The 27,927-nt window shown below is 43.4% G+C and overlaps 1 protein-coding gene across 1 annotated transcript in view; it reads left to right on the top strand.

Annotated features, from left to right (window-relative positions):
• The window catches only part of TMC7 (transmembrane channel like 7), a 57,199-nt gene that overhangs the window by 16,286 nt on the left and 12,986 nt on the right, over window positions 1-27,927 (top strand). The window contains exons 2-11 of the mRNA XM_037153143.2: window positions 2,446-2,689; window positions 3,818-3,966; window positions 6,993-7,160; window positions 10,692-10,774; window positions 15,471-15,616; window positions 22,202-22,349; window positions 23,493-23,666; window positions 24,716-24,873; window positions 27,119-27,236; window positions 27,549-27,646. Coding sequence (XP_037009038.2) covers window positions 2,446-2,689; window positions 3,818-3,966; window positions 6,993-7,160; window positions 10,692-10,774; window positions 15,471-15,616; window positions 22,202-22,349; window positions 23,493-23,666; window positions 24,716-24,873; window positions 27,119-27,236; window positions 27,549-27,646 — 1,486 coding nt within the window. The remainder of the gene's footprint in view (window positions 1-2,445; window positions 2,690-3,817; window positions 3,967-6,992; window positions 7,161-10,691; window positions 10,775-15,470; window positions 15,617-22,201; window positions 22,350-23,492; window positions 23,667-24,715; window positions 24,874-27,118; window positions 27,237-27,548; window positions 27,647-27,927) is intronic.

Genomic DNA, 27,927 nt, shown 5'->3' on the forward strand with positions numbered 1-27,927 from the left:
CCTGAAGAATAAGGGACTGGCGATAATGGCCCACCAGGGTCATAAGCCTGAGACCTTGGTTCTCCTCCCTGGAGGTGGAGGCCTCTTCCTCTCCAGGTGGAAGCCTGACTTCTTACATGGTGGCCCTAGTCTCACAAGAGTGCAGAATTGGAACCTTCAAGCTCTTGTCAGGCTTGTGTCTACAACGGGCAGAGTGTTACTTCTGTCATGTCCTTTGGTTAAAGTAAGTCGCAGATGCAGCTCAGATTCAAGAGGAGGCGGTGATGAAGGGCTGGTGTGGCTCATCAGGGGCCACCTATGAAACAGACTTCCGTTCATCTGCTTGTCTCCAGCCACACAGGCCTCCATGCTCCTCTTCAAACATGTCATGCACATCCCTGCCCCAGGGCCTTTGCACTTGCTGTTTTCCTCTTCTAGGATGCACTTGCCCGAATGTCCACAGAGATTACCCCCTCCCTCCATGCAGCTTCGGCCTGAATACCACCTTAATAGAGAGATCATAACTGACCCCAGCTTATCAAAAACAGTGCACTTTGCCCATCACCTCTGCCCCTACTCCACTCTGGATTTTTTTTTCACTTATCACCCCTTGGCATAATATTTGTTGCCTATGTATTGTCTGATTTCCTCTGCCCTCACCTCAGAATATAAGTGCCACACGTGTAGGGCATTTGCTTTGTTCTGTGTGGTAGGTCTAATTCCAGATCTAACATATGGTCAATGTATTTGTTGGATAAATATTAGAGTTGAGGAAACTGAAGCTCAGAGAGGTTAAATAACTTTCCCAAAGACACACAGCTATAATTGACAGAGCCAGGATCCAAACCCAAGCAATTTAGCATCTAACATTGAGCCATAGAAGTTTTGTTGCCTATAAGGTTAATTGCTTAGTTAATTGCCTCCTGTTTTCTCTCCTTAAGTCCAATCTGTCTTCACTCAGAGTGGTCTTCCCACAACTCAAATTGGATCAGGCATAAAACCCATCTTGAAGGGGGCATCCTCCCCTTCAACAGAGAGACTTCCTTTAGACCACAGCACAAGGCACAGCAAGGCTTGGCCTCCAGCTGGGGCCTGATGTAGTAGAGCAAATACAGACTTTTGAGCCAGGCAGACCTGGTTCTGTTTCCAGCGCTCCTGCTCGCAGGCTCTCTAAACACGGGCAGATTAGGAATGCCATCCATTCATCCGTGCAGCCATCCACCCAATAGGTATTCATGAACTCCTGCTCTGAGCCAAGGATCGTGGTAGGTCCTGTGTCACTGAGGCGGACAGACGTATAGTCACACAGTCACCCAGATAAATATGCATTTACAGGTGAGATAGGTACCATAAAGGGCTCATGGTGTGGGAAAATGTGTCACGAGACAACTGTAATAGTGCAGTGAGGTAGGGACAATTTCCTGAGGCAGTGACATTTGAGTACGGGCTAAGAGGGTAAAGATGTGAGCAAGTTCATTCCAGGCAGAACAGCATATGCAAAGGCTCTGAGGAGGTGGGAACACATTTTAGTATTGGAAAGACCCTAAAAACTGTGTGCAGGGCAGAGAACCTGAGGAGCTGGAGAGGCAGGCAGGAGCCAGATCATGCAGGACTTTGCGGGTGTGGGCAGGGGTTGAGGAACCCATCAACGACTTTATTTTGTCATCTGTAAAATGGGGATAATAATAGACTCTTGTTATTAATAATAATAATTTTGCAGTGTCTGTGGTTAACTGGGCATCAGCTGGCTGTAGGCTGGTGTGGGATGGTCTCAACGAGGCCATCACCCGTGTTCTACAGGGTCTCATCCTCTAGCAGGTCAGCTCAGCTCATTGGCACGGCAGTAGCCGGGGTGCAAAGAGCAGCAGAAACCCACAAGCTTAGAACTGGCGTAGCATCATCTCCACTGTACTCTGTAGGTCCAAGCAGGTCACAGGGCCAATCCAGATCCCACTGAGTGAAGCTCTCACCACAGTGCCTGGTGCCTAGGAATTGTTCCATAAATGTTATCACCGTTATTACTGTGTGTAGCACTTTATGCTTTTCAGTGTTTTATTCCATACATCATTTTACCCTACGTTGTGTGATAAAAGCTGGGCAGACCTTACTAGCCCCATTTGACCAATGGAGAACAGAGTTTAGGTAACTCCCTAAGGTCACACATTTAGCTAGTGGCTGCAGCTGAACACTAGCACTCAGATATCATATAGCTTAAAGCATATTTGCAAACACATCTGTTGAAAGGGAACCCATTTGCAGATAATTTCATTGTCCTCAGCACCATCCTGGTAAACAAGCTACTTAAGATACAAATGCTTTTGTCAGTGGCCCAGGCTAGGGGCTGTCTGCAAGGTTTAGTTGTGACCTCTGAGGTCCAAGTCTCTTATACTACTTTTGTTTGTTGACTCCCCCCAAAAGTTGTTGTCTCACTGGGGTGAATGACGCTTTTCTTATTTTTCTACCCAGAGAGCCTCTCTTTGGACTCCAGTTGCTTTTCTTCCCCACCTGTGAATTTCCTCCAAGAATTGCCAAGCTATCGGTCCATTGCCCGCAAGAGGACAAACATTGTTTCTCGAGACAAGCAAAGTGGCACTTTGCTGAAGCCGACAGACTCTTATACCTGCCATCTGGAGGAAGGAATCACTGAAAACCTCGATAGCCAGTCCATTAGAAAGTATGCACTGAACATCTCTGAGAAGCGGAGGCTAAGGTTTGTTCAGGAGCCATCGGGAAAGCATCTGATGTAGGTGTGGGGGGTACATTTTATGCATGGAATACATTTTCTGAAGAGCTCACATAATCAAAACTTTATTACGTAGGGTAAGCTAAGCTGCTCTGACAGAGATACCCAAACATGTAAAAGCTCAATTATTAGAAGTTTATTTCTTGCTCACATAAAAGGCCTGGGTCAGGTCAATAGATGACTTTGCAGTCATTTAGGAACTGGGTTCTTTCCATCTTCAGGCTCTGCAACCCTCCCAAAGCTTTGCTGTTGTCTGCATCTAGCCAATGGAAAGAGAAAGCGTATGGAGTATGAATGTGCCGGTTAGCTGTGCTGCGTAACAAGTCACCCCACAACTCAGTAGTTTAAAACAACAATTTCACAAGTTTACAAATCAGGACTGGGCAATTCTTCTAGCTGCAGTTGGGCTCAAAATCTATTGCCAGCTGTGGTCAGAAAGGTGGTTCTGCTCATCTAGCTCAGGGCCAGCTGGCTGTAGGCTGGTCTGAGATGGTCTCATCCTCCAGCAGGTTAGCTCAGGCTCACATGTATGGCAGCAGCTGATGTCCAGGAGGAGCAGAATCCTGCAGTTCTTCTTGTAGCCTGGGCTTAGCACTAGCACAGCATCACTTCTACTGCATTCTGTGGTCTGAGCAGATCACAAGGCCAGTCCAGAATATAACATTTTGGGGATTCATCCATGTTTTAGCACACATCAGCACTTCATTCTTTTTTATGCCTGAATAATATTCCATTGTATGGATATAGCTCTTTTTGTTTATCTCTTCACCTGATAGACATTTGGTTTATTTTCATCTTTTGACTATTACGAATAGTGCTATGAACATTCTGGTACAAGTTTGTGTTTGAGACTCTGCTTTCCATTCTTTTGGGGTATCTATCTAGGAGTGGAATTATTGGGTCATATGTTAATTCTAGGTTTAACTTTTTGAGGATTGGCCTCTCTGCTTTCCCCAGTGGCCACACCATTTTCACACTTCCATCAGCAGCATATGAGGTCTCCAGGGTTTCCATAGCCTTTCTGCTGGGGTTTTATTTGATGCTAAAGCTTGGCAGTGGTGCCGTAGTCATAGCCATGCTCGTTTTTTAATGCAGGGAGATTCAGGAGACCCAGATGAAGTATCTGTCCGAGTGGGACCAGTGGAAACGGTACAGCAGCAAGTCTTGGAAGCGGTTCCTAGAGAAAGCTCGTGAGATGACGACCCACCTGGAGCTGTGGCGGGAGGACATTCGCAGCATAGAAGGTAGCGCGCCCCACGCTGCGTGTGCTCCTCCGCAGCAGTGCCTGAGGGACAAGGACGGCTCTGTCTGCATCAACTTTGAGCTGGAATCCAGCCTTTCCTTCCATGAATATAAGCAACTTCACACTTAGGATTAGCAGAACCTAACTGTGTCTTTGTCTCCAGAAAAATCACAGATATGCTTCTGTCCCTTCTAGTTGTAGTTATCTTGGAAAACCATTTATGCTCTTCACTACTTTGAAATCCCAGCAGTTTCAAATACAGTTTCAGATCTGCCACTAGATCTTATTATTGAATGTGCTAATGAACATGCTCCTGTGTTATGCTGTCATAAATTTGGTTTTGTTTGTATTTTGTGCACTTAAAACATTGTTCTAAGGTGTGGTTCGCAGTGCCACAGGTGCCCATGGCTCTGAAGAAAGAATTCCTACTTTCCCATAATGGTGACAGTGGGATGTGGTACTGCACTAGGCAGCTCAGGTTGCCATGACAAAGTACCATAGACTGGGGAGCTTAGACTACAGACATTTATTTTCTTAGAGCTCTGGAGACTGCAAGTTTGAGATCAGGCCACCTTGTCACTATGCCCTCACATGATCCCTTTTTTGTGCACGCTCCAGGAGAGAGGGAGTGGGAGAGCGAGAAGGTTTGCCCTGGTGCCTCTTCCTACAAGGGCACTAATCTCATCAAAAGGGCCCCACCCTCATGACCTCATCTAAACCTCATCACCTCCCACAGGCTCGGCCTCCAAACACCATCACATTGGGGCTTAGGACTCCAACATGTGATTTTGGGGGAAGCACAGTTCATTCTATAGCAAGTATACAAAAATCAGAAGTTCTGCTAAAGTATAAAATTAGAAAAAAAAAACATTTTAACATTTGGGTGATACAACAAAGCAAGAGGGGAAAATACCTTTTAGGATTACATAGTTTCTACCATAAAGCAACATTATTTACAGGAGTCTCCTCAAAACTGTTACAATGGAAATTTTGTAAAGTTTGTAAAAAATGTTGCAGGATAAATGGAAGAAATTATTGTCCCCATTATTACTATTATAAGACCTATAAAATACCACTGGTAATTTCTTCAATGAATTACCTTTTCTGGTTTTTGTTTAATGGAGGAAATATAAACGGTTTCTAAAAAGTTTCATTAGAAATTTACAACTTTAACCATCCATTTTTGAAAGGTAAGTGAACATCATGTTTGGAGTGGAATTTAATAGTAAAAGCTAACCTTTATTGAGCCTTCACTATGAACCAGGCCTTGTGTTAAAAATTTTACTCATATTATCTCTGTTGGTCCTCACAAGGTTTTTTCACATGGGTATGTATCACTTGCATGGCTCAAAGAAGTTAAAATATTTGTGCAAATTCAGCGGCTAGGGCAGAGCAGACCCAGAATCTGAACCTGAGCTTGACTGCTTAGGTCGTTACCTGCCATGCCTCTCTCGTTAAGTGGTAGCCCTTCTGGAGATTTTCACTCAGAAAGTGGCTTGCGTTTTGGAGGGTAGTTTCTCTCTGGGGAGCTGGAACCTTGATTTTCTCTTCAGTGAGTCCACTCCTTCCACTTCTGTGGTTTCTTAGCTGGCTAGGTGCTCATGTGGGAGGCAATGAAGGGGTGATAGTCTAGCTGCTTGCTCTGGCAGGGTTGCTGGGATTAGAGAGAAGCAAAGAGTGTGGTATCTTATATCTTCAGTCTCAGATGATGTTCTTTGCTCCCTCAGAGAACAAGCAGACACCCTTACTTGAAGTGCTTTCTGACTGCCCTTAATAATTTCATCATTATGTGGTGGAAAGTTTGTTTTCTTATTGAAAAATCAATGAGTGTAATCCTTAACAGAATAAAGATTAAAAGTATATGCTTACCCCAACGAATGCACATAATCGATAAAATTCAATTCCCATTCTTAGCAAATAAAAAAATAGATGGGAACTTTCTTAATCTAGTAAATATATCTATAAAAATTCTGCAGCAAGCATCACATTTAATGGTGAAATATGGAAATATTTCTCCAAGATTGAAAATGAGAAAAAGGGTGCTAGTTAGCATTGATTCTAATCTACATTGTCCTCAAAGTTCTAGCCAATGCACAGTAATGGAGGGAAAGGCATAGAGAGTGGAAAGGAAGAAATAAAATGTATTTTCTTTAACATAAAGTTGCTAGACACAATATTTATATAAAACCAGTAGCATTTCTATATACCAACAGCAAACACTTAAAAAATGAATATTTTCAAATGACACGATTTACAAAAGTATTAGAAAAAATGTAATACTAGGAATACAGAATGTATAAAGAAAGATATAAATCGCTCTGCACATAAAATATACAATATGGAAATTAAAGAATCTAAATATGTCATGGTCATGGATCAGAAGAGTCAGTATAAAAATGTCACTTGTCCTCAAATTGGCTCATGTATATTCCATGTAACCCCAATCAGAATCTCAGCAGATTTTATGTGTGTGTATCTGTGTAAAAATTAACATACTTATTCTAAAATTTATATAGAAATGTGGAGGACGAAGCATACCTGAGGAAGAACAAAGCTTGAAAGACTTATAGCACTATATGTCAAGCATTATAGTATGTCTACAGTAATTGGACAGTCTGGTATTGGTGCAAGGATAGACATATAGAACAATAGAAGAGAATAGACAATTCAGAAACAGCTTCATACATTATGGTCAGCACCTAAGCGCTATTGTAATTCAATGGGGAAAGGATAGTCTTTCAATAAATGGCACTGAAATGAATTAGATTTTCACATGAGCAAAGACAACCATTGAATCCTTCTGCACACCATTCTCAAATGGTTAATTTAAGATTGAATGTATATTGACAAGTCAAAGGTTAAACCATTAGAAGTAGAGCCTTAAAGCCAACAGTAAAAAAAAAAAAAAAAAGAAAGAAATGTGTTTTTCTCCTTCCCTTCCACCAGGATTCCTCCAACTTAATAAATCTAGAGTGGGTAGTGGGTCAATACTCCTGGTCAGTGATGTCTGGATTTCTTTTTCTCCAGGAAAATTTGGCACTGGGATTCAGTCCTACTTCTCCTTCTTGCGATTTCTGGTGTTACTGAATTTGGTGATATTTCTGATCATCTTCATGCTAGTTTTGCTACCAGTCTTGCTCACCAAATACAAGATCACCAACAGCAGCTTTGTGCTTATTCCATCCAAAGACGTGGGTGAGTCTAAGGCCTGAAGAGTGTTTATCTGGTTACAATGCTTTCTTCTTTAGGAATATTTATATTCTTAGTCCTGGGTGACTGTATTAGTCAAGATGGGCTGGGTCCTGCCACAGAAACAAATGACCCTGTGACTCTCAGCACCTAATAACCACAAAGGTTTCTTTCTTGCTCATGGTACAAGTCCATCACTATTTGTTGGTGGCTTTTTTCCATGTTGTCCTCACACTGGAGCCCAAGCTGATGGAGCAACCTCTTTCTGGACCATTGACAGTCACTGTGTCCAAAGGGAAGAGAACCATGACAAATGTGCGGGCTCCTACAGCTTCTGCCTGAAGCTGACACATGTCATTAGCTAAAGCGAACCACTTGGCCACGCCTGACTTCAGCAAGGCATTTGAGAGGAGAGCCGCAGGGTTGGAAAGTGGAATATTTAGCAAACATAATACAATCTACTTCAGTGTTTTCTTTCCAAGACTCTCATCTCTAATAATAGTGATGCTCAGGGCTACCATTTGTTAAACATCAATCGTGCCAATGGCAAGGGCTGGACCTGTATTTTCTTATTGACTTCTTAACATAAATCACACCTTCTGGGCATTTTGTTTACTCAGATGGGAAGAGTTCCCAGTCAAACTCTACAGACAGTTGACTACCTGTTAGTACCAGGTTCTGTGCTGGGGCTACAAGTGGCAGCCTCATGCCTCTCTTATCACATCATTCCTTTCCCTAGAAGAACCCTCCTCTAGAATCGCTTCTGTGGCCCTAAACATTCCTCCTTATCACAATTGTTTCTGTCTTAATCCTACTGTACTTCAAAATAAAATAAGGGGACCATGGAAACCCTGACTTCATTCAGGGCTGTGGCATTCCTATTGAGTGCCTGCCGTATGCCAGGTGCTTCATTCTCATTTTCCAGTAAGTCCACCGTACAGACACACATTACCCGCTGCTATGTGGAAACCCTGGGTTCATTTTCAAGGCCTACCTCTGCCAGTTGATTAGACTTTCTGAGCCTCAGTTTCCTTATGCATAGAATGGAGGTGATAATTTAAATAATGAGATGGTTAATGTCATTATTCAAATAACATCTCGTTATTGAATACTTAGCTCATTAAAAATAATGCTTATTTAAACTATAAATCATTGAAAACAATAATATAAAGTCTATAGCATTTAACACAGAAAATAAAAATGTTTAAATAAGTAAACAATACTCATAATTTTAAAATGAGTACTAAATAATGCAATGCTCAGCACACGGGAGACATTCAGTAAATGGCAGCTGCTTTTTCTTCTAAGTGTTATTTCTTTCTAAAAGCACTGGATGCCATTCTGCCTCTTGTGTGCACCTGGAGCCTGGGCTCTTACCCACTCAACCTGGCCGCCTGGTCATTTCTCCCTTCAGCCGTAGGCAGAGCCGTGGTAGCAGGAGAGACACCCTCCTGTGGAAAACACAGTTGAACTAAGTGTGGTCAGGGTGCATCCCTTCTTTCTCATCTTTTCCTCTGACTGTACCCTCCCCCTGCACACATACGCTTTAAAAAAAAAACTTATCTAGTAAACACTGTCCCTTAAAAAAAGTATCAGAAGTCTTTCTCTTCCTTTTCTTACCATCTTTCACTTCTTCATTCCTTTGTCAACTGTTTATTGAGCACCTACTATGTGCTGGGCCCCGAGTCTGGCACTGAGGCTACAAGTGGGAACACCCCACCTCTATCCACAGTGCTAATACATTCTAGCAGACGGTGGGCTTTAAGGAACTAACCACACGAAGTGTAGAAGGCATGAATTGGGCAACGGGGAAAAGAAATGGATAAAGTCCTGAGAAGTTGGACACCCTGGTGGCTGAGGGCTCCTCAAAGCTCTCTGTGAAGGCAGGGACATTTAAGCCAAAACCAGGAGGGTGAGGAGAGAGCAGCTGTTGAAGAACTCAGGGAAGCATCTTCATGCAGAAGAACAGCATCTGCAAAGGTCCAGAGCTGGGAAATAACTCCGTGTATTAGAGAAACAAAAAGCCTGGCATGGCTTTTCCTATAAAGGGCCAGCTAGTCAATAGTTTGGTTTTGCAGGCTATACAGTCTCTGTTGCCACTTTTCAATGTTGCCATTGTGGTGCAAAAGTGGCCACAGACAAATGTCGTGAATGGGCATGGGTGAGTTTCCATAACTCTGTATTAACAAAAACAGGCAGCCGCCAGATTTGGGCTACAGTTGGCCAGCCTCTAGGCTGGAGGACAGTGAGTGGGGAGCAGAGGAGCAGGCGTCTCATTTCATCTTCCTGACTCCTCTCCAAAGAGAATGTCCTCCTCTTCTCCTTATAATACCATGTTCACGCAGCCGTGTGAGTACTTAGGTAAACCTAACTTCCACTAGTCTTTCTTTACCCTTTGGTGGTGAGCTTTTCAAGGGCAGAAACTGCTTCTTACTCATCATTTTATCTCCAACATCTAAGTGATTAAGTAATGTTTGTTGAAGGAATAAATGAACATATGCATGTCAGAATTACAAAATGGCATAGCCGGATTTGGCCTTAAAGAAACTGGTTCAACTCTCTTATTTAACAACGGGGAAACTAAGACCCAGAAAAGGGTGATAGATTGTATTATTTTCCCCAATTTGTTGCACCCCTGTAATTGTGACTTTGCAGGGCCTCTGACTGTGGGCAGAGAATACTTCCTGCTCCACTGATACTATACTTGGCCACGTGGCTTGTTTTATCTAGTGGAGTCTTAGCCTGAAATGGCTTTGTGTGGCTTGCCTTATGAGACAAACCATGAACAGAGCATGCCCGGATGAACCATTTCCTCTTCATCCTGGGCCCCAGAATGGACTCATGGGGAGCAGACCTGAGCCCAAGTAGAAGCCTGGAATCTAACCTGGCTCAGCCTAAATCAACCTGAATTAACCCCAACTGCAGATCTGTGAATAAGAAAATAAATGGTTGGTATGTGAAGTCACTGAGGCTTTGAGGTTATTTGTTACACAGCAATAGCTGACTGATACAGAAGTGAATTAATTCAAGGATACGATAGTGTCACTAAAATTGTTAGTCAAATAATTTTTAGTTAATTGCATATATGTAAATATATTTTTAATGAAACTGCATGTTTATCTACACACACATAGAGATCTTTTAAAATTGGATGTGCTTAAAATGAAATAATGATTATATCAATCACATATTCTAAAAGCTGTATAAACATGACCCCAAAACACAAAATACTAATACAAGCAGAAAATATTACTGTAAGTGGACCCAGATGCAAAATGTCTAAGAAAAGCATACATCTTCAGATGCTTAGGGAGAATGGTGAAAAGGGAAATGTTACTGTACTTGGTGCATTGGAGTTCAATGTGCAAATAGAAAATCACAAACATACAAACACATCCCTACACAAATACACCAGTATGTATGACATCTGAAGGTGTGTGCAAATACGTATGTGCACGTCTACGCAAAGTGTGCTAGACAAGTTAGAAAGACTGTAAAACTATTTCCACTGATCTTGTTTTGTTTGTTTGTTTACAGATATTCAATGCACAGTATATCCAATAAGTAGTTCTGGACTCATCTACTTTTACAGTTATATCATAGACTTGCTCTCTGGCACTGTAAGTATTGAACATAATTCTGTTATTTGTTCAGAAGTCTAATTTAGACATCAGTTTCCTGAATGTCTTCAGTAAGAGCCAAACACAGTGCTGACACAAGCACCAGTGAAAGGAACTGGATTTGCAGTGACCTCATCCACAAGGCTAATGTCCATCCACACCCTGCTAGAACATGCAGGAGATGTGCTGTGTCACTTTCAGCCATTGTCCTCAGCCATTGTCCTTTTCCCAGCCCCTGCCACCTTTCTTATTGACTAGCAACAAAATACTGAGTTCCCTCATAGAAAAATTTCAGTGAAGACCTAACATTTGGGGGTTCTAGGCCATGAGGATAAAAGCTATGGCTCTTCTGTGCAGATTACATGCACGGACATGCCTAGTGCACACATATGCACATATGATCATACATGTGTTTGTGCATGCCACATTTGTATACATGCATACACATTTCCTGCAGTCCCTTAACAGTTTAGTAATCCCAGGTTAACACCCCCTTCTCTACAGTGGTATTAATCTCATCCTTATAGTAGCCCCAAAAGGTTTTCTTTCACCTTCTAAAAAATTATTTTTTGTGAGCTTTCATTTTTTGATGCCGCTTTTTTCAGCAAATACGAGCGCAGCTATGAAAAGTGACCATCTGCCTTTTAGATCGGGGGTTCTTCACCTCAGCACTGTCAGTAATTTAGGCCCCAAAACCCTTTGCCCTGGGGACCTGTCCTGCGCGCTGCAGGGTGCAGGCAGCCTCCGTGGTCTCCGCCCACTAGATGCCAGCTCCACAGCTGTGACAACCACAGTGTCTCCAGACACTGCCTAATGTGTCCTGGGGGACAAAACTGCTCCTAGTTGAGAATCACTCCATTCGATATTTATAGAAATATATTTCTGAAAGTTATCGGTATCAGAATAATATGTCATTGAACTTCCAATTTTCTGAGTAGCTAAATAGAAAGTATTGACTTTGTCTATTGCATTTAATTCTGAAAAAGTGCTTTTTACATTTCCAATGGTTTTCTCAAAACAGCTGAGAGGAATTGTCAGGTGGGTATTGAAATGTTCACTATGTGTAGAGAAAAATTCAGTGACTCGCCCAAGGTCACGCAGCTGGTGAAATCAAAGTGGTACCAAGTCCCAGAACTGCTGTTAGCCCCATTTCTTTTTACATCACCAGGGAGAAATCTGTAGAGCTCCGCACATCATACCCTCCTTCCTTATAGGAAATATTTTATAGGAGACTTAGATGCACCTGATTATCAGTGTTCGGTGAAGTATGTATCACAAAGAACAGCCCTGTTCAAGAGAATTTTCTACAGTGATGAAAATGTCCTAGAACTGTGCTATAAAATGCAATAGCCACTAACTCTTGAGCACTTGAAATGTGGCTAGTGTGACCGAGAGACTGAATTTTAATTTTATTGAAAATTTCAATCTAGGCCCTGGCCAGGTTACTAACTTTGTTATAGTGTAGTCCTGATACACCAAGGTCACGGGTGTATCAGGATCAATCCCCAGTCAAGACACATACAAGAATCAACCAATGAGTGCATAAATAAGTGGAAAAAAACAAATCCCCCTCTCTCTTTCTCTGTCTCTGTGTGTGTGTGTCTCTCTCTCAAATCAATGAATACAAAAATTTAAGTTTAAATTGGCCTTAGAGATAGCCAGCGAGAGCTAACAGTGATTTGTTTGTATTGAAAACAATTGAGCCAAGCTCATTATAAAATCAGAAAAATGATTTCCCTGGCCCAGTGACTCTTTACCCTAAAATGTTAAACGATTTTGAGGGAGAGATTAATGGCAACCCTGATATCAACCCTAGGTAAATATAAACAGGTTTCGTGTCATTGGGCAGGTTTTTATGGCCTATGAACCCCGCCTCTAGGAGAGTTAAAAAGAAGATGGAGTATTCTGTTTCTACATTTTTTTCTGTTAAAAATTTTACTTAGTTAATGTAAGAATACATGGTTGTCATATAGAGCAAAACATGAAAGTACCCCTCTCCAGAGGTCACTGAATCTTGAACACTAAGGTTCATAGCCTTCTTGCCCTTTCTCATGCATGTATAGGGGCTTGCTTAATCTTTTAGAATATGGATTATTCATGCTGTAGCCAGGGCCCTGTTGATGGGCATTCAGGTTGCCTCCAACAACGCTGTGGTGAACTTCCCTGTGCTGCCTGTACCGCTGCTTCTGTGTATGTTCTCTTCGAACTCTCCTGGAATTTTCCTGCCACCCACGGAGGAATCTGAGATGATCAGTTACTCTTTCCATAAGAAGTCGGGGACTGTTCTGTGCTCTGTGTTGACACAGGTCACTTTTTCCCTTATTTTGTTGCAAACAGCTTTATTGAAATATAATTTACCTCATATAATTCACCCATTTAAAGGGTTCAGTTCAGTAGTTGTTAGTGTATTCACCGAGTTGTATAATCATTACCACAATCGATTTTATATTTCATCACCTCAGAAAGGAATGTCATACCTTTTAGTTATGACTTCCCAATCCACCTTATTAGCCCTAAACAACCATTAATCTACTTTATGTCTCCATGGTACGCTTACTCTAAGACATTAAATGTCTTATATGACATTTCATACAAATGGAATCTCATAATATGTGGTCTGTGGTCTCTGGCTTCTTTCACTTGACACATTGTTAAGGTTCATCCATGTTGTAGCATCTATCAGTCTTTCATTCCTTGTTATGGCCAAGTGCGGTTCCATCGTATGGAGTAACACATTTTGTTCATTCATTCACGGTGGACACTTGGGTTGTGTCCACCTTTTGGCTATTGTGAATAATGCTGTGATGAACATTCACGTGTGAGATTTTTGTGTGGAGGTACATTTTCATTTCTTTGGGGGTATATACCTAAGAGTGGAATCACTGGGCCAAATGGTAACCCTGTCTCTGATTTTGAGGAAATTCTAGCCTTCCGAAGTGGCTGCACAATTTTATATTCTCACCAGCACTGTGTGAGGCTTCCAGTGTCCCCACATTCTTGTCAATGACTAATGAGTTGAGCATCTTTTCATATGCTTATGGCCATTTGCATATCTTCTTTGATTAAATGTCTCCTTGGATTCTCTTTGTTTTTAATTGAATTATATGTCTTTTTATTGTTGAGTTGTAAGAGTTTTTTATGTATTCTATATACAAGTATCTTATCAGATATATAATTTAAAAGCAATTTTTCCTATTCTCTGGATTGTCTCTTCACTTTCTTGATAGTGTGCTTGGAAGCACAAAAGTTTAAATTCTGATAGAGTCCAATTTATTTTTTCTTTTATTGCTATTATTTCTTTTGGGATCATATCTTAGGTTCCATTGCCAAACCCAAGGTCATGAAGATTTAGTCCTCTATTTTTTTTTCCTAAAAGTTGTATAGTTTTGGCTCTTACATTTTGGTCTTTCATCTGCTTTAAGTTAACTCTTATATATGGTGTAAGACAGGGGTTCACATTTTGTTTTTGCTTTTTGTGGGGTTTTTTTGCATGTAGCTATCCAGTTGTCTCAGCACCATTTCTGGAAAAGACTATATTCTTTTCCCTTATCAAAAAGCAATTAATTGTAAACATATGCATTTATTTTTAGACTAATTTCCCATTTATCTGTATGTCTATTCTTATGTTAATACCTCAGTGTCTTGATTACTATTGTTTTGCAGCAAATTTTGAAACTGGAATGTGTGAGTCCGCAAATAAAAGAACAACTTTGTTCTTTTATTTTCAATATCTTTTTTGGCCATTCGGGGGCCCTTTCAGTTCCATATGAACTAGAGGATTAGCTTGTCACTTTCTACAAAGAAGCCCAATGGGATTCTGATAGAGATGTTGAAACTGTAGATTAGTTTGGGGAGCATTGCCATGGATTTCCTGATCCATTAACATGGGGTGTTTTTCCATTAATTTAGATCTTCTTGAATTATATAAACAATGTTTTATAGCTTTAAGAATACTAGATTTAAAGCCCTGGCTGGTGTAGCTCAGTGGATTGAGCACGGGCTTGCGAACCAGACAATCGCGGTTCGATTCCCAGTCAGGGCACATGCCTGGGTTGCAGGCCAGTTCCCTGCAGGCCAATTCCCAGCAGGGGACGCATGAAAGGCAACCATACATTGATGTTTCTCTCCCTCTCTCCTTCCCTTCCCCTCTAAAGATAAATAAATAAAATCTTTAAAAAAAAAAAAAAAAAAAAAAGAATACTAGATTTAGCCTTGGCTGGATAGCTCGGTTGGTTGGAGCATCGTCCTTATATGTCAAGATTGTGGGTTTGATCCCTGGCCAAGACACATACAGGAAGCAACCACTGAATGCATAAATAACTGGAATAACAAACTGATGTTTCTCTCTCTCTCTTCCCCCTCCCTCTCTCTAAAATTGGTAGATAAAATAAAAGACAATAAGATTTACATTTCAGTTAAATCTATTCCTAGGTATGTTATTTTTTGCTGTTACTGCACATGGAATTGTTTTCTTAATTTTATTTTTGGATAATAGACCTGTGTATTTTTAATGCTGAGGTTTTTATTCCTGCCTTCTTTATTTCTTAAGCACTAAGTATTCATTATACCTCTGGGATTGTTCTAGTGTCTGGGGATTCAGGGGCAAATAATAAGGACACTAGAATGTGAGTTCTTGGTCTCCTGGTTCTTTGCAGTGAACTTACCGGTCTAACCTCATGCCTGTGACTTTTTTCAGGGTTTCTTGGAGGATACCTGCCTGTTTTATGGACATTACACCATTGATGGGGTAAAATTTCAGAATTTCACGTATGATCTTCCTCTGGCTTATTTATTAAGCACAATTGCCTACCTGGCACTGAGCCTTCTTTGGATAGTGAAAAGGTAAATTTTCTTATCATTGTGTTCTCTTTGAATTATCCTGCTGGCTGGAGTTTATTGGAGGGTGAGCAGAGTCCAGGGGTGGGGGAAAGATCTGTGAGTGTTTTGAAGACTGTGGAAACCTGGAGGCAATGGAGGCAGGATTTTGTAGCTGGAGGACCAGCCCAGAGATCTTTACTCAACCATTATTATGCACATTTGCCCAACCTTATCTTTCATCTGGTGTGTATGTTAACCAAGTCTCTCCTGGATTTTGAATGGCAGAAACCCAGTTCTGACTAACTGGGGCAAAGGGGAATTGAGTGGCTCAGAGAAACAAGGAAGGGAGGAAATTCCAACTACAGGAAGGACAAGGATAAAGATATGGCTTTAAAATACTCGAAAGCAAGAACTCCTTCGTCTCTGATTCCCTTGGTGGTGGCTTCCTCATGTGGACTTTCTGGGTCATGGGTTCAGAAATCCTTTGAAGAGATTAGTTAGCTCTGCTACATTTTGGTACCCAACCCTGACCCTTTAGCTGTGGCCAGTTGGTTAGGGTCACATGAGAACCTTGCATTTCTCCAGTGGACAAGTGGTTTAGTAGGGGTATCAATTCCCAAGAAAAGAAAAATGAGGAATATTAATTAATTACTAACAAAGAACTTCCCCCAAAAGTACAATGACCCAAATACGATAGAAATTGTGTATCTTTCTAACATGAAGTTCCGAGTGAGGCACAGGTTAGTGTGGTAGACATTTTCTCAGCCATTGTGGGATTCAAGTGCACCAAAGTTCAGCCACCTTCAGCATGCAGCTTTGAAGTTCCTTGAGAGCTGAGAGTGACCATAGAGGAGTATCCTGTGGACAGTGTTTACCAGCTAGGCCTAAAGTGATCACTCATATCACATCACTCATATTCCATTGACTACAGCTTAGCCACATGACCACAGCCAACTGCAAGGGAGTCTGGGAAATGTCATCCCTGGCTGACAGCCACTTCCCAGTACTAACACTATACTGTAGAAGGGGAAACACAAATATCTGATGGACAGCTTTCTGTCTTTGCCTCATGGGCACCTCTCTTACCCAAATCACTGTCACGTGAGAACAGGAACAGTGCTATAAACCAGGGGGCAGTGAAGCTCCATATCACAGGAGTAGGAGAGACCAAGATGTTGGGGCCTGGATTTACCCTCCATGGGGACCAGGGATTACCACTGTGCAGAAAGCCCCAGAGCCCAGCTGGGCATTCATATCTTGAGTCAGAAGCTATGACATGAAAGTTACCTGGCATGTGTCCAATCCCCATCCACATGGGCAGTGTATGGACAAGAAGGAGCAGTGACTTGTTCTGAGGGGCAGAGAGATGCTTGGTAAAGAAATATTGGTTGATTGGGGTTCTGGCTTTGCTGTTTTGTAATGGTAGACAATTTGGAGTGTCACAGGTGGGCACAGGTAACCAGGTTCTTGGTGATCGGGACAAAGAATTGAACCGAACACTTAGAGTTTATAGCAGAAAACATGGGAGCAGGCCAACTCCAAGCAGAGATAGACCTCATGGGCTGGAGGGATCCTATTCTAATAGGGTGGATCCTTCCTGGCTAGTTTTGGTGGACTTTTAGTGCACGTGTGCAAGGAGTTGTATTACCTTAAAGCTACTGCACATGTGGTCTCCCATGGTTTTCCCTGATTGGCTGCCGGGGAAGGGCGTCCCACAATGTTACTGAATGGACCCCCCTTCTCCTGGAGTCCCCTGCACTAAGTTCACTTTGTCCCTCACCAGAGAATTATAGCTCTCCATGTTAGAGATTGGTGAAAAGGAAAGGAATTATTTATTTAAGTTATATAGACTTAAGAGTAAGAGTAATAACTTAATGTCTTCATCAAAATCCCAAAGTCCCTTAAAACACCCACAAACACATACAGTCATTCCTTTCCCCCCCTTTTGCCTGGTCTGGGGTACCATATCTCTGGAAAAGAAGTAGAAGTCCATGGCTCAGGCAGCCCCCCGGTTCTTCCCAGGAATCTGTGCTGGACTGGCAGGCCTCCCTCGGTTCCCAGAACCATCAGCTGTGTCACCAGGATCTCCAGTTCTTAATCTAAAACCACATAGCTCCTTCTCATGGTGCACTAGCAAGAGTCCTTTCAACGCCTTCCTTCCCGCAGCTTCTCTCCTGCATTCTTCCGAATTGCTAAGAGAGAGCTCTGCATCACTGCTACATCTTGCTTTCCAGATTCCTAAGCTATGTGGCAAAGGGAGACCCAAAGCCATGTGATTCTTCCCTGCCAAAGCTGAGTGATGGTTCTCTGCCAAAGCCACATGGTGATTCTTGTCATGGCTGCCACGCCTGGGTTTAAATTCCAGTGCTAATCTTCCTCTGAAGCCCCATATCAGACTCCTCCCACAATCGGCCACACTTGCCAACACTCCCATATTTTCCAGCTTTTCTTGGCTGCCATGGTTAAGTCTGGGCAGGTGTAACCCCATGGCATGGAGCCAATCATCTCCAAGCTCTCACGCAAGCTCTGTAACCAGGGGGAGTTGCCGCCCAGTTACATCCTGGGTGGAAGTCACTCCCCTTCTCCCTGACTCGAAGCACAGCCACAGCTATTTAACGTATCTATGAAACCAGATAAGGTTATAGGTGTGTTAAATGACCATTCTGGAGGTTATCTGCAAAACTGTTGCTATACAAAACAACTCAATGGCCCTGCTCCATGTGTCCCATTCCCCAGCTCAGACTTGTGGGGGCGAGGACATCCCATACTTTTAATATTTCCTGGACACCCTGAGTTCTGGATCCCATTACAAATCCTTCCTTTGGGCCCTCCCCCTGGCTGCACCCTCTTACAGGAGGAGCCCTCTTTAAGACAAAAAATGCGAGGGACTGCCACTAAGATGGAGGTGTAGGTGGAAGCACTGCACCTTCTCACACAACTAAGTTTAAAAACAACAAAGTTTTAGCAACAAAAACGCAGCCAAACCACAGAAAATTGAACTACATGGAAGTCTGACAACAACGAACTCTTCAGCCAAACTGGTAAGAGGGGCAGAGCCAGCTGCAGAGTGGGGTCGGGCAGGAAAGATCCACCGAACAGACCCGGGCTCGTGACCCAGGTGTGCCAGCAGCCGTGGACGGATCCCAGGTGCGAAGAAGCGGGCGGACCCACTGAGGACTGATCCTGGTGACACATTTGCATGCAGATAAACCAGTGAAGGAGCTAGCAGTGAGATGGACCTCAAAGGCCCCAGCGGCAGGAAGCGGCAGAGGGAACCACCATTTTCCCTCTCCACGCCCGCCCCCACATACGGCGTCACAAACCAGCGACACAAACCAGCGACCTAGGTGGCCCTGCCCTGGTGAACATGTAAGGCTCCGCTCCTCATACATACAACAGGCACAAACAGATCAAAACATGGCTCAAGACATGGCTCAAGAACAACTCAGAGCCCCAGAGCCGATAAATCTAAGCTAAGAAGAAATAGCCAAACTTTCAGATGCACAGTTCAGAACACTGGTGATTAGGATGCTCACAGAACTGGTTGATTTTAGTCACAAATTAGAGGAACAAATGAAGGCTAAACTAATTGAAATGAATGGAAATACACAGGAAACCAATAGTAATGGAAAGGAAACTGGGACTCAAATCAAAGGAGTGGAACAGAAGGAGGAAAAAAATGACCAAACAGAAAAGGATGAAGAAACAAGAATTCAGAAAAAGGAGGAGAGACTTAGGAACCTCCAGGACATCTTTAAACGCTCCAACATCTGAATTACAGGGGTACCAGAGGGGAAGAGGAACAGCAACAAGTGGAAAACAGTAATTTCCCCTCCAGATCTTGCTCAAGTTCCTCACTTCCGGGCCTTGATTGCTCCCTGGAGAAGACTGGAGGGAGAACGGGGTGGGATGTGATGGGGAAGGTCCACCCCTGGAGAAGGAGGTGCAGAGTGGCAAAGATCGTGGACTTGGAGGTTCCAAGACCGAGATTGGAAGGTCACTTCACCTTTTTAAACTCATTTTTTTCACCTATGAAATGTGCACACTTGGTTGTTGGAAGGATGCACTGAAACAAGACAGGTAAGGAACTCGGCACTGGGCCTGACACCTGGTAAACTTTAGCAAACTGAAATCATCATCATAAGCTGGCCTCTGTTCTGCCACTAACTCTCTGATTCTAGGGAAATAATTTTCTCTAGATCTTAGCTTTCTCATCTGTTAAGTGTAGGTTTGGTCTAAATCAGTGGGACTGTTACCGAGCAGAGGTCCAAGGGGGGCAATATTTGGCCCACCCAGGGATGCCAAAAAAACTGTTACAGAACAGATACGCCAGGGCCCCGGACTCCAGAGGATGGTATAGTAATACCGTCCGGACCCTGATACTGGGCCTGCTCTTCGGTCGCCATTTGGAAAGACATCTCTCAATGCCAGAGATTTGTGAAAAGTAACGAAATGTTTATTTAATGCTATTCAGACCTAACGCCTTCATTAAAATATCAAAGTCCTTTAGGGTATACACCTACACACACACACACACACCTACACACACACACACACACACAGCGCTCCCTTCTCCTCCTGTCCTAACCCCGGGTACCGTAAATCAGGAAAAGAGCACACGTCCATTTTTTCCAGGCCGCTGGTACCGTCAGCTGTGTTGATGTCCAGGCAGGATCTCCAATTAATCCAAAGTTATGCGGCACCTTCCACTGGCAAGAGTTCTTCGTACCAATTTTTCCAGTCAAAGACTCTCCTGCTTTCCAGGCCACACAGCCAAAGGGAGCACCCCAAAGCTGTGTGGGCCTCTTCTACCAAAGTTGCAGGGTCCACACTCCACCAAAAGCGCGTGTCTTTCTTCTTCACCTGGCTGCAGGGATCTCCATTTTGGCAAAGTTGCGTGGTTTTCCCTTTCACCTGGGAAAGAGGGGGTCCTCACTCTGCCAAAACCGCATGGCTCTCTCCCCAGTGGCTGCTGTGTCTGGGTTTAAATCCCCGCACCCATCTTCCTCTGTACCCCTATTTCTGACTCTTCCCATGATCAGTTACACCTGCCAGTATTTCTGTATTATTACAAGTTTACTGGGCTGCAATCGTGAGTCTGGGCAGGTATCGCCCCATATCATAGAGTCAATCTTCTCCAAGCTCCCATGCAGGTGCTGTAACTCAGGGGACCTGCCCCCTATTTAGATCTTGGGGGGAGTGACTCCAGCCCCCTGGCTCCAAGCCTGGCCACAGCCATTTAACATATCCAAGTGACCCACCAAAGGCTACAGATACGTTAAATGACCATGCCATGGATTAGCTGCAAGGCTGTGGCTGTACAAAACAGCCCTGCTTGTTCCTGCTCCATGTGTCCCTTCCCCCAACTCACACCTGTGGGGGAAGGGGTGAGGACATCTTATATGTCTCTCCAATATTTCTATACACCCTGAGCTCTGGACACCATTCCAAATCCTCCTCGGGTCGCCTTTGGGCCATTCCTCCCCCCAGCTCCCTCTGGCTGCACCCTGTATCAGGACTGGGGTGGGACTTCATGGAGCTTTATAAAATAACACATTTCTGGACCCCACACGAGACCTACTGACGGAAAATCCCAGGGTATGAACCCACCTGGGAGTCTATGTTTTAGAAAAGTACCCAGATGGTTCTGACATAAATTCTTTGCTGTGAACTTTTGGCAGAGTGACTGATCTCTGTAATTCCTTCCACTTTTCATTGTCTTCACAACTCACTGGCAAATCCTAAAGACACCCTGTTTCATCTACAGTGTGTGGCATTTGATGTATATGTATCATCAAGTACCAGGATGTTTTTCATAAAAGCATTTGAGTAACAATTATGAAGTGTGCAAGAGTTGCAGCTGAAAGGTGCTCACTAATGAGGATAATTTACTATTTAAAGTCACTTACCTCGATTCATTTATCCATCAGTTGGGTAGTGGCCATATTATGGTCCAGAGATTCTGGACAGAAAGGTGGCAAGGCCGCTAGTGTTTCTGCCCTTGAGGAATGTAAATTTTAGTCGGGATCAGGGATAATGAGCAGTAAACAGATGAGTAAAACAATTGCAGTTTAGGTTCACTGCTGTGAAGGAAATGAAAGACTAGCTTGAAGTGGGGGTTACAACTTTAGAGGGGGTGGTGGGGAACCCACCGAGGGGCTATTCGAGTTGAAACCTGAAAGATGGGAATGAGGCCGGCATGGAAGAGGCAGGGGAGGAACTGTCGCAGAAGGAGGGCAACAGGAACTGCAAGTACAAAGGCCTTGAGGCAGAAGCAGAGGTTTGTGTGTCTATGAAAAGGAAAAAAGGCCAGTGTAGTATCGGCAGGGTGGGTATATGGGAAGCAAGATCATGTAGAACCTCTAGGCTTTGTTCAAGAGTTTGGGCTTTATGCTAGCTGTGAGAAGAGCCATTAGATGGATGAAAGGGAATAATTTTCACCGGTGAGATGCCTGATCAGCTGCCACATATATTTAGGATGGTCCAAAACTTGACCATGTCAAAATGGGTGGGAAATGCAGCCATGAGTAACTTTTATTCTAGACAAAGCCAGTGGGCCTCTATTTTGTTGCTGTTCTTACAAGAAGCATAATTATTTTGGGGGGTCAGGTCAGTGGAAGGGTTCAAAATCAACCTGATCCGAAGTGAGGAGCACTTCCAGAGTTACTGCAACAAGATCTTTGCCGGCTGGGACTTCTGCATCACCAACAGCAGCATGGCGAACCTGAAGCACAGCAGCCTGCGGTATGAGCTCCGAGTGAGTGCTGCTGGGTTTTCTCTTGGTGGCTTCCTTGCCAGCAAGCCTGTGCCTTGGGAGGCCAGGTTGCAGCTTGCAGAGAAGCGAGGGGTGGGGGGCCAGGCTGCATCCGGTGCTTAGCAAGTTTCCTCTCTGTAGTTTTCAAGAGCTTTTCTCAGAGAACAGCTTTCTTGGGCTGTTCTTTGATCGCCTTGGGCCCAAGCTTGGAGCTGGTGAACTGGGGCTAGGAAGGGGGGTGGGGACACAACAGCCAGTGGGGGGAGGTAGTGTCAACCCCTCTCTCCTTGCCACCTTTATCTTTTCTCTTCATGAGAAGCCCTCATAAACACAGCTTACGCCTGGAGAAACAGGACTAAGGGTGGGAAGCTATGATGATAAAGTGGTGTGGCATGAATATAAAAAGTAGAAGAAAATTTATACATTAATAAGGAGAGAAGGAGGAATAAATAGCATTGTGATCAATCCTACTCCCCCCAAAAGGAGGAGGAGACAATTTTATCAATGAGTAATAAAATAAGATGGGAGAAATCAAATCAAATCTATTATTTTTACACTAAATACAAGCAGAATGAATCCTCCTATTACAAGCAGAGAAAGGTTGAGTTAAAAAGCAAAAAACACCCACCTTATATACTGTTTCAAGAAATAACATATGGAATGTTACATGTATGTAACATACATGTATAATGTGCACCTATGTTTTTGGCCAAAACTTTCAGAGGGAGGAAACTTGCATTTTAATTTTTTAATACAATTATTTATTTATATTTAGAAACAAAACTGATTATTGTATTCCAGGGTATTATTTTGCATACAGATATCATTCTAGAGTTATACTTTTAATGTATAAGCATAAATAAGAGAATTAAAAACAGTTACATAGATACAGAATTTGTAATACCCAAATATAATGTGCATCCTTATTTTTCCCTCAAAAATTTTGGCAAAAAAGTGCACATTGTACATGGCAAAAATACAGTTATGTCAAGAATAGGTTAATTGTTCTGTTTTCACATTTATTGCAAAGTCTAATTGCAGTCTTAAATAGGATATTCTCCCTTGACTTTGGCCTTTAGTAGGCATGAAAATCAGTTGGACTTCCCTTCAGCCCTCTGTTCAGAAATGAATTTCTTTGCTCCTCAGGCAGATCTGGAAGAAGAAAGAATACGACAGAAAATAGCGGAAAGGACCTCTGAAGAAACAATACGGATTTACTCTCTGAGACTGTTTTTGAACTGTATTGTTCTGGCTGTTTTAGCGGCATGCTTTTATGCAATCTATAGAGCAACTATATTCTCGCAAGAACACATGAAAAAAGTAAGGACTCCCCCAAAGTCAATTGCACTTTTACTCTGGTTGGACATTATGCTAAATAGCCTTGCAAAGCTCTGAGGCAGATACCATCATCATTTCTGTTTTACACGTGGGGATATAAATGTGGCTAACGTGACAGAGGACCAGAAATCAAAGGCAACCAATTTCCACTTTTAATAGAAATGAAAAGCATCCAAGATAGAATGTTTGGGGTACCTACTCTCCCTGGAATTCACAATGTTTAAATCCAGCTGGACTGCCTGATTTAATCCCCAACTCCTCTACTTACTGTTAGGGGCCTCCGTTTACCTAGAGTAACAGTGGCTTTAAAAACTCAAGTTGGTCTAGTGGCTCTGCTTCATGAAATCAGTCACCAGAGGCCCAGATTCCTTCTGTCCTGAGGCTCTGCCATCCTTAGGTGTGGCCCTCTTCTCTATGAGACGTGAAAGCTTACCGCATAGCCAATGGGAGGGAGAGGAGGAGAGCACACCCCCTTCCTTCAAGGTCACGACCTGGAGGTTGCATTTAAAAGTTCCACTGACATCCTCTTGGCCAGAATTTAGTCAGATGGCTGTACCTAGTTACAAAGGACGCTGGGAAACTTGGTTTCATCCTGGAGAGCCATGTGTGTGTCTGTTACTAAAGAAGGAGAGAATGGCTATTCTAAGTCACTATTACAGCCTTAAAAAATATGTTGCCCAAAGATACAGAAACATGGATTATTTTTTACACCTCACCTAAGTGAATCCAGTAGAGCTCATTTTTCTTCTAGCATGGTGCTAGATCATGTTTCCTCCATTCGAATGCCCACAGAAAGAGGTAGCTTATGTTTAAGGTCCTTGGAAGTAGCATGTGTGTTTTGTTTTGTTTGTTTGCTATTAAACATGTACAGTTGAGAGTTTTTCCAGTTTATTGAGATATAGTTGACATATGACACTGTGTAATTTTGAAAGTATACAGCCTAATATGTATAGTTGAGTTCTTTTAAGATCAACTTATTTGTGATGCAATTTTCCATGTTACACTTCTGAGCAGTTTTGTTATCTTCATAGGAAATTGACAAGATGGTTTTTGGAGAGAACCTCTTGATATTGTACCTGCCTTCTATTGTGATCACTCTGGCCAACTTTATCACTCCAGTGATCTTTGCCAAGATCATCCACTATGAGGATTATTCCCCAGGCTTTGAGATCCGGCTGACAATCCTTAGGTAATGTCTAGACATGCCAAGCAGATCACCACTTGTACACTCTCTTGCCCATGGTAGACATTGCTAATCAACTGTGACACATTTTCCTGCTAAGCCAAGAATCCTCTTCAACGTTCAGACAGCCCCCATGAATGAATCAGAGTTAGCACATGCAGTGTAATCTCTTTGATTTAAGAGTCTACTCATTATTGTTATATTTTTGGTTCCTGTATTAGCACATCGACATCTGAGGGTGAAGGGTGGGGCCTTAGGAGGAGGAGTTGCTCTGAAGATGTTACGAATGACAAGAGGGGGTGAAGAGGTGAAAGAGAGGAGAGGCAGCTGATAGGGTGTGTTATGGGGCCAGCTGCTTCTGCTGACAACCGGGGCTCAGTCCTACTGCGTAACTCTGGGAGTTTGTGCAGTAAATACCTTCTCCCTTCCTCAACAAGCCAGGTATTTTGCCTCTGCCACCTAAGGGTGGCTGGCTCCCAGAGGCATTAACTCCTCACACTTCCACCCCCCTAACCCCACGCGTGGACCTTGGGTGGAGAGTGACAGTGCCTTGCAGGAGGAACCTGAGGCATTGGTTGGAATAGTAAGTGCTGAGAAAATGTGGCCACATTGTGCACTACAACTGACTTTTATAAATTGTTGTAATATCTCTTCTCGTTTTAAATAAATAGTTTAATTTTTTAAAATGACAGGTCTAAAGCAGGATGTAGGAAGTTAACACAAATGGGTTGAAGAAAACTGGGTGGGGGCTGAGTGAAATGATCATTGTTGGTTGGTTCGCAAGTGCCTCAGATTACATTTAAGTCTTTTAAAAAATATTTTTACTTTGGAAATTTTCAGATAGAATAAATAGTATGATGAACCCCCTGTGCCCATCACTGAGTTCCCATCACCAACATTTTGTTCGTCTTGTTTTGTCTATCTATCTCCGCTCTGTTGCTGGTTGATTTAAGCTAATCTCAGGCAACATGTCATTCCACCAGTAGCATATTTCTAAGTGACGAGGATGGTTTTTAAAATATAACCATCGTGACCCCTACTACAATTAAGATGTTTTCCCTGATGGACCTGGAGATGGCTGTGTATGATTGGTTTGCTGGGACCGGGACACAGCAACAGCCGGGTGCCCACCGGGGGGGAAAGGGCTGGAGGGAGGCAGGAGAGGGCAAAATGGGGGTGGGGGGGCTGGACTTGGGGTGGTGAACACCCGACACCAAGTACAGATGACGTGCTGTAGAATTGTGTGCCCCTTTTACTCTTTAAACAATTCTCCTTCCCCTTGTGTTATGCCCTTGATTTGTGGGAGAAACTGGGGCATTTGTCCCCTAGTCTGTTTTAGTTCATTGTTTTTTCATGGTGTGATTTTGTTTTACTATACCCATAGCTGTGATAAACTACCGTGTATTCAAACTTTTATGTTATGTTATGCTTGTTACAGTTTTTAGCTATAGAAGCCTCCTCGGCGGTGGTGGGTCCGCCTCCCACCACGGGCACACAGTGTCAGGTGGCACACGGTGTCAGGCGGCACACGGTGTCAGGCGGCACACGGGGTCAGGCGGCACACGGTGTCAGGCGGCACACTGAGTGAAAGAAGAGAAGAGTAAGCTGATCAGCAGTGTGGACTTCTGCTCTTTTCTACTGTTCACTTTTTAATGTTTTCATTACAATCCAAATAATAGGAAAGCACCTTTTTTAAAAAAGTAGCGCTCTCTCCCCTCCTCTCTTACATCCAGCTTCCTCAGACAGCCCTCCTCTGCACAGTTAATGTGGCTCACGCCAACATCCACACATTTTCTTTTAAAAATAGATTCATGTCTACACGAGACTCTGCGATGTGTTTTATTCACTTCTCAATATATCAGGCATCTCTCAAAGCTGATGCTTCTAAGATTCAATGAGCCCTTTCAGAAATGCGTCATGTTCTGTGAAGTGGCTGTAATACCATAGATTCTGGAGTTCCCAGCTTTCTTATCCTTTTTTTCTGCCATTTAAAAAACTGTGGTGATATATAGGCATAAAATTTGCTATTTTTAACTGTGTGACTCACTGGCATTATGTACATTCCCAGTGTTGAGCCACCATCACCACCACGCTTTTCCAAAACGTGGTTGTCCTCCCAAACAGAAACTCTACCCATTCGTGAGTTTGCTTTTATGAAAGGCAGTTCCCCGCTCCCCAGCCTTTGTTCCGAGGGCCCAGCCTGCCACAGAGCCTCCTCTCCTCTTCCTCTCTCCTCCCTCTCGTCCTGCAGGTGTGTCTTCATGCGGCTGGCCACCATCTGTGTGCTGGTGTTCACCCTGGGTTCCAAGATTACATCCTGTGACAACTACTCATGCGAGCTCTGTGGCTACAACCAGAACCTCTACCCGGTGAGGCTGGGGAAATGGGAGCATCCGGCTGAGTGGGTCATTTTGGAGTAACAGGTCCCAGGTGGAGAGAACAGCCTTGAAGCCATGAGTCTGAGTCGCAGCTGGTCTGCTACTGTGTGCCAGAGTCTGGCACGCCAGACACTTCTCAGTGCTTGAAAACCAAAGTTGGTGCTGGAGCTCAGAGGGTCATCAGCTGACGGCCTCCAGAGGCAGCAGGATCTGGAGACTGGACGGACATTGGGAGGGGTCTGAGAACCTGGCTTTCTCTTCCCTGAGTCGGGCCTCATTATCTCTCCCTGTCTTTGGTTTCAGTGCTGGGAGACCCAAGTTGGGCAGGAAATGTACAAGCTGATGATATTTGACCTCATCATTATCTTGGCTGTGACACTTTTTGTGGATTTTCCTAGAAAGTAAGTGTGAGGGTTAATCCCTCTTATCTCCCCTACACATTCCACCCCTGCCCCAGCTGGGGGACCCCCTCACAGCTGCTCTCCATAAAGCGCTGGATGATTCCACAGTCCCTGGAAACCACTGACAGCCGTCCAGTGACCTTCAAACAGCTCCAGGCCATCAACCCCACAGTCCATTAGCCGGCCCCAAAAGACAGCATGAGGAGTGGAAATGGCACTGCTTTCCCTGAGGTTTCTATGGAGATGGCTTCCTGCCATCAGCAAGGGCCTCAGTGGATACC

Source organism: Artibeus jamaicensis, unplaced genomic scaffold, assembly GCF_021234435.1.
Source record: "Artibeus jamaicensis isolate MK-2021 breed Jamaican fruit bat unplaced genomic scaffold, CSHL_Jam_final contig_729, whole genome shotgun sequence".
In the NCBI taxonomy this organism is placed as follows: Eukaryota; Metazoa; Chordata; class Mammalia; order Chiroptera; family Phyllostomidae; genus Artibeus; species Artibeus jamaicensis.